This window comes from Enoplosus armatus, chromosome 1 (genome assembly GCF_043641665.1).
Source record: "Enoplosus armatus isolate fEnoArm2 chromosome 1, fEnoArm2.hap1, whole genome shotgun sequence".
In the NCBI taxonomy this organism is placed as follows: domain Eukaryota; kingdom Metazoa; phylum Chordata; class Actinopteri; order Centrarchiformes; family Enoplosidae; genus Enoplosus; species Enoplosus armatus.
The window spans coordinates 28,392,804-28,411,136 of record NC_092180.1 but is presented as its reverse complement, the minus strand read 5'-3'; the positions used below and the strand labels follow the sequence as shown (position 1 = coordinate 28,411,136).

Here is an 18,333-nt window from a genome sequence, read left to right as displayed (position 1 = left end):
ACTACTAAAGTACCGTCAACAATAACTAAGGAAACCACAACCAAACCTATAGAAATAACCACATCTGAAGCAACAACAGTAAAGGTTGTGACAACAAAACCTCCAACAGTAGTCACCACTGGCCCAGTAACAACTGCTACCACAGCTGTTGTTGAAACTACGACTCCAGTGCCAGGTGTCACAACAGCAGGCCCAGGAACTACAGTTGTAACGACTCCAGTGCCAGGTGTCACAACAGCAGGCCCAGGAACTACAGTTGTAACATCAAAACCTTCTCTTGGTACCACAACTACTAAAGTACCGTCAACAATAACTAAGGAAACCACAACCAAACCTGTAGAAATAACCACATCTGAAGCAACAACAGTACAGGTTGTGACAACAAAACCTCCAACAGTAGTCACCACTGGCCCAGTAACAACTGCTACCACCGCTGTTGTTGAAACTACGACTCCAGTGCCAGGTGTCACAACAGCAGGCCCAGGAACTACAGTTGTAACGTCAAAACCTTCTCTTGGTACCACAACTACTAAAGTACCGTCAACAATAACTAAGGAAACCACAACCAAACCTGTAGAAATAACCACATCTGAAGCAACAACAGTACAGGTTGTGACAACAAAACCTCCAACAGTAGTCACCACTGGCCCAGTAACAACTGCTACCACCGCTGTCGTTGAAACTACGACTCCAGTGCCAGGTGTCACAACAGCAGGCCCAGGAACTACAGTTGTAACGTCAAAACCTTCTCTTGGTACCACAACTACCAAAGTACCGTCAACAATAACTAAGGAAACCACAACCAAACCTGTAGAAATAACCACATCTGAAGCAACAACAGTAAAGGTTGTGACAACAAAACCTCCAACAGTAGTCACCACTGGCCCAGTAACAACTGCTACCACCGCTGTTGTTGAAACTACGACTCCAGTGCCAGGTGTCACAACAGCAGGCCCAGGAACTACAGTTGTAACATCAAAACCTTCTCTTGGTACCACAACTACTAAAGTACCGTCAACAACAACTAAGGAAACCACAACCAAACCTGTAGAAATAACCACATCTGAAGCAACAACAGTAAAGGTTGTGACAACAAAACCTCCAACAGTAGTCACCACTGGCCCAGTAACAACTGCTACCACAGCTGTTGTTGAAACTACGACTCCAGTGCCAGGTGTCACAACAGCAGGCCCAGGAACTACAGTTGTAACGTCAAAACCTTCTCTTGGTACCACAACTACTAAAGTACCATCAACAACAACTAAGGAAACCACGACCAAACCTGTAGAAATAACCACATCTGAAGCAACAACAGTAAAGGTTGTGACAACAAAACCTCCAACAGTAGTCACCACTGGCCCAGTAACAACTGCTACCACAGCTGTTGTTGAAACTACGACTGCAGTGCCAGGTGTCACAACAGCAGGCCCAGGAACTACAGTTGTAACGTCAAAACCTTCTGTTGGTACCACAACTACTAAAGTGCCGTCAACAACAACTAAGGAAACCACAACCAAACCTGGAGAAATAACCACATCTGAAGCAACAACAGTAAAGGTTGTGACAACAAAACCTCCAACAGTAGTCACCACTGGCCCAGTAACAACTGCTACCACAGCTGTTGTTGAAACTACGACTCCAGTGCCAGGTGTCACAACAGCAGGCCCAGGAACTACAGTTGTAACGTCAAAACCTTCTCTTGGTACCACAACTACTAAAGTACCATCAACAACAACTAAGGAAACCACGACCAAACCTGTAGAAATAACCACATCTGAAGCAACAACAGTAAAGGTTGTGACAACAAAACCTCCAACAGTAGTCACCACTGGCCCAGTAACAACTGCTACCACCGCTGTTGTTGAAACTACGACTCCAGTGCCAGGTGTCACAACAGCAGGCCCAGGAACTACAGTTGTAACATCAAAACCTTCTCTTGGTACCACAACTACTAAAGTACCGTCAACAACAACTAAGGAAACCACAACCAAACCTGTAGAAATAACCACATCTGAAGCAACAACAGTAAAGGTTGTGACAACAAAACCTCCAACAGTAGTCACCACTGGCCCAGTAACAACTGCTACCACAGCTGTTGTTGAAACTACGACTCCAGTGCCAGGTGTCACAACAGCAGGCCCAGGAACTACAGTTGTAACGTCAAAACCTTCTCTTGGTACCACAACTACTAAAGTACCGTCAACAACAACTAAGGAAACCACAACCAAACCTGTAGAAATAACCACATCTGAAGCAACAACAGTACAGGTTGTGACAACAAAACCTCCAACAGTAGTCACCACTGGCCCAGTAACAACTGCTACCACCGCTGTTGTTGAAACTACGACTCCAGTGCCAGGTGTCACAACAGCAGGCCCAGGAACTACAGTTGTAACGTCAAAACCTTCTCTTGGTACCACAACTACTAAAGTACCGTCAACAATAACTAAGGAAACCACAACCAAACCTGTAGAAATAACCACATCTGAAGCAACAACAGTAAAGGTTGTGACAACAAAACCTCCAACAGTAGTCACCACTGGCCCAGTAACAACTGCTACCACCGCTGTTGTTGAAACTACGACTCCAGTGCCAGGTGTCACAACAGCAGGCCCAGGAACTACAGTTGTAACGTCAAAACCTTCTCTTGGTACCACAACTACTAAAGTACCATCAACAACAACTAAGGAAACCACGACCAAACCTGTAGAAATAACCACATCTGAAGCAACAACAGTAAAGGTTGTGACAACAAAACCTCCAACAGTAGTCACCACTGGCCCAGTAACAACTGCTACCACAGCTGTTGTTGAAACTACGACTGCAGTGCCAGGTGTCACAACAGCAGGCCCAGGAACTACAGTTGTAACGTCAAAACCTTCTGTTGGTACCACAACTACTAAAGTGCCATCAACAACAACTAAGGAAACCACAACCAAACCTGGAGAAATAACCACATCTGAAGCAACAACAGTAAAGGTTGTGACAATAAAACCTCCAACAGTAGTCACCACTGGCCCAGTAACAACTGCTACCACAGCTGTTGTTGAAACTACGACTCCAGTGCCAGGTGTCACAACAGCAGGCCCAGGAACTACAGTTGTAACGTCAAAACCTTCTGTTGGTACCACAACTACTAAAGTGCCATCAACAACAACTAAGGAAACCACAACCAAACCTGTAGAAATCACCACATCTGAAGCAACAACAGTAAAGGTTGTGACAACAAAACCTCCAACAGTAGTCACCACTGGCCCAGTAACAACCGCTACCACAGCTGTTGTTGAAACTACGACTCCAGTGCCTGGTGTCACAACAGCAGGCCCAGGAACTACAGTTGTAACATCAAAACCTTCTCTTGGTACCACAACTACTAAAGTACCATCAACAACAACTAAGGAAACCACAACCAAACCTGTAGAAATAACCACATCTGAAGCAACAACAGTAAAGGTTGTGACAACAAAACCTCCAACAGTAGTCACCACTGGTCCAGCAACAACCGCTACCACAGCTGTTGTTGAAACTACGACTCCAGTGCCAGTTGTCACAACAGCAGGTCAAGGAACTACAGTTGTAACGACTCCAGTGCCAGGTGTCACAACAGCAGGCCCAGGAACTACAGTTGTAACATCAAAACCTTCTCTTGGTACCACAACTACTAAAGTACCGTCAACAACAACTAAGGAAACCACAACCAAACCTGTAGAAATAACCACATCTGAAGCAACAACAGTACAGGTTGTGACAACAAAACCTCCAACAGTAGTCACCACTGGCCCAGTAACAACTGCTACCACCGCTGTTGTTGAAACTACGACTCCAGTGCCAGGTGTCACAACAGCAGGCCCAGGAACTACAGTTGTAACGTCAAAACCTTCTCTTGGTACCACAACTACTAAAGTACCGTCAACAACAACTAAGGAAACCACAACCAAACCTGTAGAAATAACCACATCTGAAGCAACAACAGTAAAAGTTGTGACAACAAAACCTCCAACAGTAGTCACCACTGGCCCAGCAACAACCGCTACCACAGCTGTTGTTGAAACTACTACAGTTGGTGTAGTCACAGGACCGACACAAAAAACAACTGCATTTACAAAACCTGTCATTTTGAAGACAACAACTATTGTGGCTTCAACTGTAATCCCAGCATCAACAGCTAAAGGTACAACTGCTATTGGCCCAATAACACAGACACTACCAGGCAGCACAACTGTTTACTCAACGGGTGCAACCACTGTCAGACCATCCAGAACCACAGTTGTTCCCACACAATCACTGTTTACCACAACTACATGTGTCTGCATTGTCAATGGAACTTCTCATAATCCTGGTAGGTCTGTCTTCATTTTCCTCTTTCTAAGTCATTTTCTTTCTTTTATCATTGGGTCTCATTACAGAGGATACAGGGATCCTTTTCAGTATAAAATTAATTTTGAGTCAGGATGTGTCTGATTTTTCCAATGTTTTGTAGATGAATATATAAAGGTTAGACTAAACATGATTAAATGCCTAAATGGTTATTGCTTTTTGCTACCTGCTAGTAGTATTTGCAATGAATATCAGCCCTGCTTTTTCAGCCCATTTGGCATGTTTCCCAAATACATAATACTGAAGTTAAAATCAAGCTTTGAGCTGATTATTAATCTGATTTATGTTACCACATCTACCCAGTATTAATTAATTCAACGTACATTGTGGAAAGATGCCTTTCAAATTGAAAAGATGAATAAATGCTGGAAATCAGTTTTCTGTTACTATTACCTTTAAATGCATCAATGATTATTCTAATTAGACTCATTCCTTTCTCTCCAGTAGTTTTAATGTTTTTGTCAAAGTAATTTCTCAATTGAACATATCTGAAGAAATCTTGTTTCCCTAAATTATAAGTTTCTGTGAGTTGTTGAATGGTATCTAAACTTTGTCCAGTGCTTAAATCTACCATCCAGTTCAGCTGGTATAATTTCTGTGTCATATGTCACCTAACGTATTGTAACTCATTATCTACTATATAATCCTTGATTCAAAGTTATTCAGGAACTACTATTTCTTGCCATAAAATAAATTACCTGGCTGGGGTCTTACATGATATGTTAAAGTTGCTTAATAGTACGTTGCATTGTATACATTAACTTTTAAGCCTAGTTCAGTTTGTCAGGCTCATTCAATCCAGACTTTTCACATTAAGCCCTGCTTTTCTGAGTCACTGTACGCAGGGCTGTTTTCAGTCTGCACACCAACCAACTCTTTCTCTCTTGTTACATACATTTGTTAAATCAGCAACTCTTTAATGTTGTGCACTGAACTTTGATGTCCACTCTGATTTTCACAGGAGACTTGGTGTACAATGTCACTGATGGCTTAGGATGGTGTTATGTTGCATATTGCAATGCATCTTGTAAAGTCGAAACACAAGCCACTCCATGTCCCATAACACCGATACCCAGCACAACCGCACGTCCTACCACTATTTCAAGCTCAATTCCTCCCATCACAACTATTCCCAGCTCTACTTCCGCTCCATCAACAACCCCATCTACAACTACCCTGGACTGCAATGATGTGAATCCACCAAGAAAGGTGTGATATAGATCAAATGTGATTTTATTCATGATTGTGTTTCCAAAATGCTTCAAGCATTGTATTTCACAGGTAGCTGCTTTGTGTCCAGCGAGGTTATATCCTCAACTGCGCCAGTTTGGTGTGATTGAGCAACATGATGCCATAGAGATTGTTCAGGTTTAATTTTATAGTGGTGAGTTATTTTAAAAATTCACAATTATTTTTGCGTGTAAACCAATTTAAATCTAATCGATCTAAACTAAAGATAATTTCAGAAATTGAAAAAAAAAGAAAATACTAGACCACATTTTAAATTCTACTCTCATTTTATTCAATTCATTCATTTTTTATTTATATAGCGCCAAATAACAACAAAAGTCATCTCATGACACTTACTACATATAGAGCAGGTGTAGCCCCACCATGAGCAAGCACTTGGCGACAGCGGCAAGGAAAAACTTCCTTTTAACAAGCAGAAACCTTGAACAGAACCGGACTGAATACATAAGGTGAATAGTATTGGTCCAAGCACAGAATCTTGTGGAACTCCATGACTAATTTTGGCGTGCATGGAGGATTCATCGCTAACGTGTACAAACGGAGATCAATCTGATAAATAGGACTTAAACCAGTTTAGTACGGTTCCTTTGATGCCAATTAAATGTTCCAGTCTCTGTAATAGGACGTGGTGGTCAGTGGTGTCGAATGCGGCACTTATGATCTAACAAGACAAGAACAGAGACAAGTCCTTTGTCTGATGCAATCAGAAGGTCATTTGTAACTTTCACCAGTGTTGTCAGCATTATGATGCGCTCTGAAACCTGACTGAAAATCCTTGCCATACTAAAAGTTGATTCTTCCAGATTGGCGGAACACCACGTCCTGTCAAGTTTCCACAATATTTGCTTTAATTTGCGGGTTTGGGGGTTATACCATAGAGCTAACTTTCCTTGTTTTATTATCTTCTTTTTTAGAGGGTCAATAGAGTCAAGTGTCATTGGTAGCGAGCCTGCAGCACTATCAACAAGATGATCAATTTGGGTGGGACTAAAGTCAGCCTAAGAGTCATCTATTATATTGAGACATGGCGTTGAAAGCAGACGGAATTAATTCCTTAAATGTAGGACTTTTTGCCCAATGGCGTGTAATCCAGTAATAGGGATTAAAAAGTTACTCTCCACAGGATTCCCAAACTATCTGTCATTCATGATGGAGAGAACCCGATCTTCAAAGGGGGTGAAAGCAGAGAATGCGGTTGGCCATGATTGTCAGAGCCTTTAACATGCCCACCTATAATGTATGGTGTCATTTTTCATGTCTCAGCCCATATTTAAGTGTGCCACAGGTGCGCCAGACGAGCCTGGCTCCAAAATTCCAAAAATGCTCTTGGCACGTCCCAACACACTGGGCGTGGCGGAGAAAATAGAGCCCTCCATCTCAAATAGTTGAATCACGCGTTATTGTTTTCCGTTGGTTTCCGGCGTGACTCACTCCTTCTCGATCCCCATCCAGAATGGAGAGACCTGGAAGGTTAACAACTGCACCACAGCTAACTGCACCAATGGCAAGGTCACGGAGACACCTACCCCCTGTCCCACAGCAACACAACCAATCTGTGCCAATGGACGCAAAGCTGTCAAGATCTATGACGATGACGGATGCTGCTTCCACTACGAATGTGAATGTAAGTTGAAAATGTAATGTAAATGTAACCTCTCAATACAGTTTGCCACTTTTGAATTTTATATGAGTAGATGCATCCTGATGCATTCTATGAGTGAAGGAGAGCTCATAGGCGCCGCTCAGCAGTGAGATTTCTATGAGATCGCCAAGCTCAGAAAACAACGTAGTGATAACGAAACATTGACTTTGGCTGCCCTACCTGAGAGAATCAAAAATATTATCATATAATAAAATGATATTGTAATCTTCCGCCTATTATTTATACATCAGGAGACAAAAACAAACATGTTCATGGGATTTCACATTTGATTGATTGATTCAAATCCAAGTTTCCCGTCCACTCTTCATGTGTGTGTCACAGTAATCAGTAAATATGTTCATTAATTCTAGCCTAATTGCTTAATTTTTTTCGTTTTTTAGTTCTAGAGTTTTTTTTATATACCTATGAGGCTAAAATTGCAACTCCGCAAAATCTGAGACTCCAGCCTGGTGTGTCCGTTTATGTCCATTTATTTTATTGTAATCATAAAAATGGCTCTTGTTGTCTTGCAGGTGTGTGCAGCGTCTGGGGTGAATCCCACTACATGACGTTTGATGGAAAATCATACAGTTTCAACGAGAACTGCTCTTACTACCTGGTCAAAGAGATCATTCCTAAATATAACCTGATTGTTATCGTGGATAACAGTGACTGTGATCCTTCAGACAGCACATTCTGCCCCCAGGCTCTCATAGTCACATACCAATCCTACAAGGTCGTTTTGACTCAGCTGAAGACTGAGGGAACAGCAGCTAATGTGGTAAGCGGCGATTCAGTGGCGTGATGCATTAACCACTTTACACTTTGCGCATACAGTTGGAGTTGGAAGTGCTGCCGTGCTTGGTTCACGGTCTTCTCCGATGTGCTTTGTCTCCTCATCCTGCAGGTGTATGTGAATCTGAAACGCATCTATCCAGCCTACAGAAACTCTGTCCTGCGCCTCACGAGCACAGATATGGTGATCACCTTGGAGATACCGGAGATCGGCGCAAAAATCATCTATAGTGGCTCCTCATTCAGCATTGACCTTCCTTCATCCCTCTTTGGTGGGAACACTGAGGGACAGTGTGGTGAGTTACCAGAGCACTTAACCCCTGATCCGTACCCTAACCCTATTTAGTGACCCTCAGTAGCCAAATCATGGGGTGAAACCACCACTTACACAACCTGCAGTTAGACTCACAGACCTGGTGCAACCAGAATGATCGGAAGTACAGGAAGGCTCTTCATAATTCATAAGAGACAGGAAGAAACTAGTAAGTCCTACAGGTGGGCACTTGAGTCTAGAACAGTGGTCCCGACCCCCGTCATGGGTCGGCAAAGCTCCACGGGGGGGGGGGGCGGGGTGGTGGGTAGTGAAGCCCTCTTGATTTTAAGGGGGTAAGAATTTTTATATATATGAAATATAATACACATGTATTTAATTGAGGGTTATTTTCGAAGTTTATATCTTTATTTATTTATTGTAAAGCCAGGCTACTTGGACTATTATTAAACTAGACTAATAGAAAATAATAACACAGATACATAGAATTGTGTTCCTTGAAATGCAAGGCAAAACCGTACATTGCAATATCCACATGAAATAGAATGTTATACAAATTGCTAGTTTTACACAAAATTCCTGCAGGTATTAAATTCACTATTTAGGTTAATTGTACAGTTAATTGTTCTGTGTTAGTGTTTTTTTTATGTTTTTTATGCAATGAATATAATGCAACTTGTAAGTTTTTTGTAATTGTATGTGGGTGGGGGTCGTCAGTGTATGTACATTGGTAAAATAGGGGTCCCTTAAGAAAAAGGTTGTGAACCACTGATCTGGAAGGCTAAACTAAAGTTTAAATGTAAGTCAACAGCATGGCACTGCTAAAAGAGACAATGGGCCCCATGCAAGGAGATCTTCGAATTCCAATTTCTCGTCCCAAAGTTCTTCCCTTGTTTCTCTGGGGTTGTACAAGTGTCCCAAGTCAGATTCACCAAAGTGCACAAACTTGTCACAAATCACTTGTTTATGACCATAAGTGCCACCAGTTTGTGAGGATGGGCGCGTTTGTGAGATTTGATCATTGGCATAGTCGACTCCCCTAAAGTTCCCACATAATGGTTACCTGTTCTGTTCCATGTGTTCTGCTCCTCCAGCTTCAAGTCCTACTAACTTTAGCGGCGTCAGTATTTGTACTAGAAGTCCACTTTGTTGTTTTGCATATTTTCTAAACAATTAGAACACATTAATAGTGCCACTGCCCACGACGTGTCTTCAGAGCAGCGCTGTACAGCTGGCTTCATCCCGCTGCCTCTCCTTTTCCAGGGACCTGCGACAACTCCCAGACCAACGACTGCCGTTCTCCAAACGGCCAGGTGGAGAGCTGCTCGGACTCTGCGGACCAGTGGCGTGTCCCAGGTACAGCCTGTGTCACCCCCACAACCCCACCAACTAAAGCGACCACCACAGTCACTTCCAAACCACTCTACTCAACAACGAAGCCTGTGTGCAAACCTGCCATCTGTGATCTCCTGACCAGCAGGTGAAGGGCACCGCGAAACATTCAGAAACCTCTTCATTCTCTTAGGCTCATGCGTTGCTTTGAGGTGCAGTTCAACACATTGTAAAAAGTACCTTTGTGTTTTGCTAATTATGTGTCTATCCTGTTAGCTGGTTTTCAACACAGGCACAAAAAAAGTACTTTTACTCTTCCACAGTAAAGTACATAAATGCCGTGAATTATGGCACATTTTGGGGAGTAACTGCAATTTTTTTTTCTATCGTCTTTTTTTTTTTTTAAATGAAGCGTTTTCTGATTATGCGTAAAAAAAATTTGTTACAAATGTTAACAAAATGTTGGGGCATTGTGGGTTAGGTACTTGGAGCTGTATGGTAGTGTAGTGTAGGATCATTACAGGAACTGTAATACCAGTACCAGCTTTGGCAGCAGTTAATTGATGTATCGCATTTATATGTATATGTGTATGTTATTTCATATTGAGAACAAGAGCAAAAAATGGATGTGTATGTATCAGCTACTTGGAAAAAAAAAATGCGTCACAGCAGCAGGGCTTATAGTTGAAAGTGTTCAAACAGAAACTGACTTTAGACAGTAAATGAAGGAGACTGTGTTGAGAGTTAATGAAATTATTGGAACAAATCACACCAAATACAAATTGGATGTTGGGTGAAAATAATTTGTCCCTTTAAATTCTGGACCAGGCACCTGGTGGTTCAGGTGTAGACTATTTACCGCTGTGGAGTAGGAGGCATCTGGTACACACGGTATTAGCCGTTTATTAAATATATAAACAACCTATATTACCCTACCTAACTCAACAGAGGTTTGCATGCAAAGTCGATCGATCACTTTTCCTGACATGCTGTCCTGGCTTGTTTGTCCCCTCTAGTGTGTTTGCGCCGTGCCACACAGCCATAGCCCCAGCACCATATGTGACGTCCTGTGTGTCTGACATATGCAACAGTGGCAACAAAACCTGCTCCAGCCTGGAGGCCTATGCCACTCAGTGCTCTAATGCAGGAGTCTGTATTGACTGGAGGAATGCCACCAATGGGCAGTGCGGTGAGACATATACAGTCAATAGTGTACCATACTACAGTTGTTGCTTGAAGTTCTGAAAAATGTGTAAAACATGTACATGTCTCCGTCTTACAGAGCACGAGTGTCCGAGTAACAAAGTGTACATGGCCTGTGGCCCCACTGTAGAGCCTACATGCAATGACAGGTAAAGTATGTCAACAGTATGATGCTTTTAGTGTTGTCGTTGGGTTTTTTTTTTTAGGTATTTTAACATTTACACACCACCTACCCGGTTCATATGCTCACATTTCTGCTGCCATTGAAGCATCGACTTGAACAATGTTTGACGTCCAGGTCGAAAGCGAAAAACTGATCAGAGACAGAGACAATGTTTGACGTCCGGGTCGAAAGCGAAAAACTGATCAGAGACAGAGACTCGATTACAACCATGAAGACGTATTCTGAACGTCATCACTAGCAAAGGTTTCCACTCTCAGCCACTATCGCCAATGTAATAACCGACGATTCAATTTCTGACATTTAGATACAACAAGAAGTTCCAAGCCGATAGTGAGGCATCCACTAACTACACTAAGGAGGGTTGCTTCTGTCCTCGTGGCACCACCTTATTCAACACAGTCTACGACACGTGTGTTGCCACCTGTGGTAAGAGGAGATTCCTATACACAACTCAGTCTGACTGGGTCATGGCATGCTTCTCACAGAAATCCACAAACGTTTGTTTCCGCTTGAATTTCAGGTTGTGTCGGACCTGATGGCAAACCCAAAGAGGTGAGAACTCTGCCTGACAACGTGCACTCACGTACGCCTTCAAAGCATGAGCTGTGTGTCTGAACCAGTTCCTTTTCTCTTCACCAGCCTGGTGACACCTGGACAAGTGACTGCAACACCTGCGAGTGCAACAAGGACTCCATGAGCATCCAGTGTCAGCCTGTCGAGTGCCCATCAATACAGAGCCCCAACTGCAGCGGGTCTGGCCAGGAGCTGGTCAACAAGACCGACGGCTGCTGCACAACACAGTCATGTGGTCAGTTGTAGTGTGTTGTAGAGCTACATGTGATTCGGTAAAATTACATTTTACATTTTCATGTGATTGGTGTGAAATATAATATGCCTGAATCTCCACCTGGGGCCGGTTGCACCAACAGGGCATACGGCTGGTCCAAAGCCAAGTCGGTCGTAACGTGGCATAATAGTTGCGCCGGTTGCACCATCTAGGCTTAAGCCTTCTTCTTGCTAAGACCAGGTCTAAATCTTACGCTTATTCAGAAGCAGGCTTAAGGTCAAAATGTTGGCTGTTTTTATATAGTTTTGTATATAGACTTTACAAGCTGGTTTCAGACGGGAGAGAGTTATTAGGGACAGAAGAAATCCATCGACTTGTGACTCGGAGGTCACTGGTTCAATCCCAAGCGGCTGCCCCTCCCACATTACCAGGAGCCGAGGAGCAAGACCTTTAACCCCCCCCAACTGCTTCCGAGGCAAAACGAGGCTAATCTCCACATTCACGCACTGATAATCATTCCATCCTTTTGTCTCCAACAGAATGCAACGTAAACCTGTGTCCCGCTCCCACCACCTGCCCGCTGGGCTTCCAACTCAGCACCACCAACGGCACCTGCTGCCAATCCTACAAGTGTGGTATGTGACTCTGGTCTATCAACGCAGTGTTATCTGTTGGCGCGCAACGTGTAATGCTGTACTGTATGTGCTGAGGGAGGCATACCGCAGTGAGCTTGTAGGAGGTTTGTTGCTAACAAAGCAGATAAACAAACAGAAATTAGCGCCAACATAAAATGTAGCTGCAAGCAGCAATAAGAAAACTGTTTGAATACGGGTGGATTCTTAGGTTTCAGTGTTACCGATGCTGGTTGGTAACTTTCTTTTTTTTTTTTTTTTTCACCCTGGTGATGTTTGCTACTGTCACCCATATGGATGATAATAACTATAACAACAACTGAATTGGCTGACCGCTGTACAGAGATTGGTGGATTTTCATTTGCGAGACCATTTTTCGACAAAAGAACAATGAAGGAACCTTTATGACTTCATCACAAAGACAAAAAGTAATGAAAAAAAGTTACAGGTGGTTTAGGAAAGGTCCTTGTTTCAGCTGCTTTGTTGCGTTGTCAGTTTCCTATTTATATCTATCATGAATGACTACACTTTCCAGAGAAATAGATTTACTACTGGCCTTCTGACTAATTTCAGCTGACTGAAGACAGCGTTAGATGTGAAGGAAGACATTTGTACAATACAAGCTGCATGTGCAGCTGATTTGTGATGCATTTTGGGGTTACGGGAAGGCAGTATCAGTAAAAAGAAACATGCCGACCAGGCTTAAGTTCAGCGATTTAGTCTTGAAAGGAGGAACGGTGATTTCTACATTTTGATATTTGTTGACAGTTTATTGAAAGAGAATTAAACCAGAAACAATTAATCCTCACATCAGGGCTTTTCAAAACAAAACAAGTTTTTTTTGGGGGGGGGGAATGCTTGTTTACTGTCTTACCTAGAATTACATTTATAGAGGATCAGTAACGATTTGTTTGTCTGCAGTACAGAGATAGACTGAGCACACATCTACATTACTCATCTAATGAGATAGTGTCAATGGTAACTTAACTCGTGTCTTTTGTCTTTGCAGTTCCTAAAGGTGTATGCGTCTACAACATGAATGAGTACAAGGTAAGCGCACAGTCCAAACTCCAGGTATCAATATATCCGTCAAGGTTCAGGTACAACATGGGAGGAGGATCAAAATACAGACACAGGCTTAAAGTTCGGCAGTCCAAGCAGGCTGACAAATCCAACAGGGCAAAGGCAGGAAGCCAGTTAGAAGCACAGCAGGCTTGAACATACAGGAACTATCAAGCAAAACAAACATATTCCCTTGACCTTGCTGCCTGTTGTGCGTCCTTTTACTTCACAAAGAAATAGGCGGTGACAAGCGTTATCAAGACCGACTGAGAACCCCACCTGTCACTAACAATGACTGACAGGTAGAAACCGGATGAGAATGATGGTTTGTTAGTATCACAGAGCATTCCAACATACACAGATTAGTGCACAAACACACCTCTCTGTTTTAACCCTTTTCACTTTCCGATGCATCAGGGAAAATCTCATGCGCACATCATCACATGTTGATGTGCACGTGTGTTACTATGGTTACCAAACGCTCATGCAAAATTATAGAGGAGATGGTTTTCTTGATAGTTGCCATGATGAGCAGAGAGATCGCTTACACGTCCCATTACTTTCACATAGTGTACGTCGCAGTGCCGCAGCCGTGGAGTTCACTTGGAAGCGGTTCTCGATTTCTTCTTCCTAAAAGAGGATAGACAGGGCCCAGTGCAACTTCAGGGTGCTTTCACACCAAATCAGGCGTTGCGGCGATCAGCACAGGCCTGAGCCCCCCCCCCCCCCCCCCCCCCCCCCCCCCTCCCCACCCCACTGTCACAGCATAAACACACTACCCACATTCAAATGCATGGGAGGACTGAACGCCTGATTTGGTGTGAATTCAGCCTAACTGTTCAAACTCTGGTGTGGACTAAACAACTGCACGAAGGCCACTTGAATAGGTGGCTTCTGAGCGAACTCTGATGCAGTTTGTTCCTGGTGCAGCTGTACCAAACACAGGACAAGGAAGTAGATACATTATTTCAGCATGAATTCAAAGGTTAAACTGCTATTAAATTTACGCTCTTTGTGGGAACTGTGAAGGAAGCGATCTCCTCGCGTCTATATGACTAATCTAATTATTTAAGCGTGGTGACCTGTATGAGCGTCGTCATGTGGTTTTCCCTGATACATCAGAAAGTAAAAAGGAATCCCTTTTCTAGCCGTTTGTTCTTATTTATGCCATATAAGGTCCAGTTGTTGTTTTCAGTAATACCCATAGCCACTTATTACCTCATCAGCTCTTTGTGACGCCAGAAAAAGAAAATAAACACATAAGGTGCCTGTCAGTCACAAGAATAAATGTTTGTTTTACCAGTGGGTCCACAAAACATTGATGATGGAGTATTACAGTCACCAGAACTTTCCATGGAATGAGTTACCTGTCAGTCAATAGGACTTCATATACATATGTATTACATATTACACTCGATCAGTGTGTACATGAAACAGACAAAAAGGCAACAATGAATCTGAATTTTTTCATTGATCCAAAACAAGTGAACTGAAGTACAGGTGTGAAAGCTTCCTCAGCTTACTGAATTGAGAGTAAATCGTTGATCAATGTGTATTCTGTAGCCTGGTGCCAAGATACCAACAACAGAGACATCAGAACCACCAATAGAAGCACCATCAACACCACAACAACAACTATTAGTAACAACTGCGCCATCAGGACCAGGACAACCATCAGGAAGAACAACAGCAGCGCCATCAGGACCAGGACAACCATCAGGAAGAACAACAGCAGCGCCATCAGGACCAGGACAACCATCAGGAAGAACAACAGTGCCATCAGGGGCGGGACAACCATCAGGAACAACAGCGGCATCAGGAGCGGGTCAACCATCAGGAACAACAGCGGCATCAGGAGCGGGACAACCATCAGGAAGAACAACAGTGCCATCAGGGGCGGGAAAACCATCAGGAACAACAGCGGCATCAGGAGCGGGACAACCATCAGGAAGAACAACAGTGCCATCAGGGGCGGGACAACCATCAGGAACAACAGCGGCATCAGGGGCAGGACAACCATCAGGAACAACAGTGGCATCAGGAGCGGGTCAACCATCAGGAACAACAGCGGCATCAGGGGCAGGACAACCATCAGGAACAACAGCGGCATCAGGAGCGGGACAACCATCAGGAACAACAGCGGCATCAGGGGCAGGACAACCATCAGGAACAACAGCGGCATCAGGAGCGGGACAACCATCAGGAAGAACAACAGTGCCATCAGGGGCGGGACAACCATCAGGAACAACAGCGGCATCAGGGGCAGGACAACCATCAGGAACAACAGCGGCATCAGGGGCAGGACAACCATCAGGAACAACAGTGGCATCAGGAGCGGGTCAACCATCAGGAACAACAGCGGCATCAGGGGCAGGACAACCATCAGGAACAACAGCGGCATCAGGAGCGGGACAACCATCAGGAACAACAGCGGCATCAGGGGCAGGACAACCATCAGGAACAACAGCGGCATCAGGAGCGGGTCAACCATCAGGAACAACAGCGGCATCAGGGGCAGGACAACCATCAGGAACAACAGCGGCATCAGGGGCAGGACAACCATCAGGAACAACAGCGGCATCAGGAGCGGGACAACCATCAGGAAGAACAACAGTGCCATCAGGGGCGGGACAACCATCAGGAACAACAGCGGCATCAGGGGCAGGACAACCATCAGGAACAACAGCGGCATCAGGAGCGGGACAACCATCAGGAACAACAGCGGCATCAGGGGCAGGACAACCATCAGGAACAACAGCGGCATCAGGAGCGGGACAACCATCAGGAAGAACAACAGTGCCATCAGGAGCGGGACAACCATCAGGAAGAACAACAGCGCCATCAGGAACGGGACAACCTATAGAGGAGGCTTTCAAACCCGGGCCCTGCCAGGAGTGTTACTGTGGCCCAAGAGTGGATCCCGTCACCAAGCTGAACATCATTACCTGCACACCTGTTGTCTGCAACACAAACTGCTCTGAAGTAAGCTCACTCACAGGACATAACAACACACACTAACATTACAAAAAGGAGTTTCCTCTTTTTTCCCCTGTCCCTTACTCTCTCACACTTTGTCTCCAGGGTCATGAGTATCAGACTGTACCTGGCAAGTGCTGCGGTATGTGTGTTCAGAAGAGCTGTATCTTCACCACACCTGACAACACAACGTATACCATTGAGGTCAGTACTGTGTGTTGTAATGTGAGTGTTTCCTCACATTACATAAAAGGCATGTTAGCTGTAGCAAGATAGTTCATTCTACCAATTAATAATCCATATATATATATATATATATATATATATGGATGAAGGATTATCTCTTTGTTGGATATCTGAAATGTGCTTTTCCCTTTTGGTACAGGTCAACAGCACTTTTGTTCCCGTTAATGACAAATGTGTGCAGTATACCTGTGAAAACATTAACGGACAGCCTGTTACCAAGGAGACCAAGACCACTTGTCCTCCCTTCAACCCCTTGGACTGTGAACCTGTGAGTTTGTCAAGCCTCTGCAACCGATACCCCTGTCCCCTGTCCCCTACCTCCCCGCACACTGTCCATGTCTAACACACAACATGACCTGTGTCTTACTCCCCCAGGGCACTGAGACAACTGACGCGAATGGATGCTGCAAAACCTGTAAGTTAGCGGAGACGCAATATTCAAATGATAACTACCGAATCATGAATACATTTTAAGAATGCAAAGTTGACTTAGGGGGACAAAAGCTGCGCATCATGTGCCATTGTTAAGAGCCTAACGGCTGATGTGCGTTCCAGGCAAGATCCGGAGCGTCTGTGAGGCCCAGAGTGAGCAGACAGTCTTGGAGGTGGGCGGCTGTAAGAGCGCGCAGCCGGTGAACATCACGTCCTGCGTTGGACACTGCGGAAGCTCGTCCATGTGAGTCTACTTCAGCCCCAAATTTGGGAGTTCGACTAAGTTTGCAAAGGTTTTCAGCGTCATTTGAAGCTCACTTATCTCAGGTGGAATTCGGTTTCATGACTGGGCCCTCGTTTTTTTCTCGGGTGGCTGTCAGCCTGCTGCAGTCCATGTGCGCACTGTGCACTACACACACGGTATTGGTGTCACTTGAGTAGTAGCAACTGCGTGTCCTAATGGCATCATTTAATATGATGATCCACAGCAATGCTCACCCAAAGTTTTTGGCACATTTGCACACATGTATTGGTTGGGTGTCTTCGCCCTAGATTTGAACATTGCGCCACTTTTTGCGAGATTGACCTGTTTGGAAGCCTCAGGGCAAACATTTGCCAATGTGGAACTCTAATGAGCAATAAGCACCATGTGAGCACAATGTAAACTAAATGAAGATCTTAAAACTAGATTTTGACACAAAACCCCAAATAAGATAGCAATGCAGACCCCTTTTATGTTCGACTATTGAATGAGCTGTTGTCTCTTGTGTGTGTGTGTGTGCAGGTATTCCGCTACAGCAAACATGATGATGCACCAGTGTGAGTGTTGCCAAGAGGCCATCACCAGTCAGAAGCAGGTGGAGCTGGTCTGCGCCGACGGCTCCAAGGTCCAGCACAGCTACACCGCAGTGGAGACGTGCCGCTGCAACAAAGCAGAGTGCGTTGACGGGACGACGTCCAAACCGCAGCGCCGCAGGAGACGCTGACCGAGGAATTACCGCTTTACGCTAGACTGAAACCTTACATCTTCTTTTTCTTACCACATTTTATTATTTATAGCCCAATGTGTGTCACCACATACTAATGTTATGTATACTTTCTTCTGCTGAGGATTTCTTGGATGATTATTATTAAAATTATATT

At 44.2% G+C, this 18,333-nt stretch overlaps 1 protein-coding gene across 1 annotated transcript in view; it reads left to right on the top strand.

Annotated features, from left to right (window-relative positions):
* The window catches only part of muc5.1 (mucin 5.1, oligomeric mucus/gel-forming), a 48,194-nt gene extending 29,861 nt beyond the window's left edge, over positions 1–18,333 (top strand). The window contains exons 35-55 of the mRNA XM_070909342.1: positions 373–3,300; positions 3,688–4,339; positions 5,339–5,586; positions 7,081–7,252; positions 7,804–8,051; positions 8,178–8,361; positions 9,600–9,816; positions 10,685–10,857; positions 10,951–11,020; positions 11,360–11,481; positions 11,576–11,607; positions 11,695–11,863; positions 12,382–12,477; positions 13,484–13,524; positions 15,100–15,228; positions 16,402–16,518; positions 16,618–16,716; positions 16,898–17,026; positions 17,134–17,173; positions 17,314–17,434; positions 17,975–18,333. Of these exons, the coding sequence (XP_070765443.1) occupies positions 373–3,300; positions 3,688–4,339; positions 5,339–5,586; positions 7,081–7,252; positions 7,804–8,051; positions 8,178–8,361; positions 9,600–9,816; positions 10,685–10,857; positions 10,951–11,020; positions 11,360–11,481; positions 11,576–11,607; positions 11,695–11,863; positions 12,382–12,477; positions 13,484–13,524; positions 15,100–15,228; positions 16,402–16,518; positions 16,618–16,716; positions 16,898–17,026; positions 17,134–17,173; positions 17,314–17,434; positions 17,975–18,176 (6,189 nt within the window). The 3' untranslated portion in view covers positions 18,177–18,333. The remainder of the gene's footprint in view (positions 1–372; positions 3,301–3,687; positions 4,340–5,338; positions 5,587–7,080; positions 7,253–7,803; positions 8,052–8,177; positions 8,362–9,599; positions 9,817–10,684; positions 10,858–10,950; positions 11,021–11,359; positions 11,482–11,575; positions 11,608–11,694; positions 11,864–12,381; positions 12,478–13,483; positions 13,525–15,099; positions 15,229–16,401; positions 16,519–16,617; positions 16,717–16,897; positions 17,027–17,133; positions 17,174–17,313; positions 17,435–17,974) is intronic.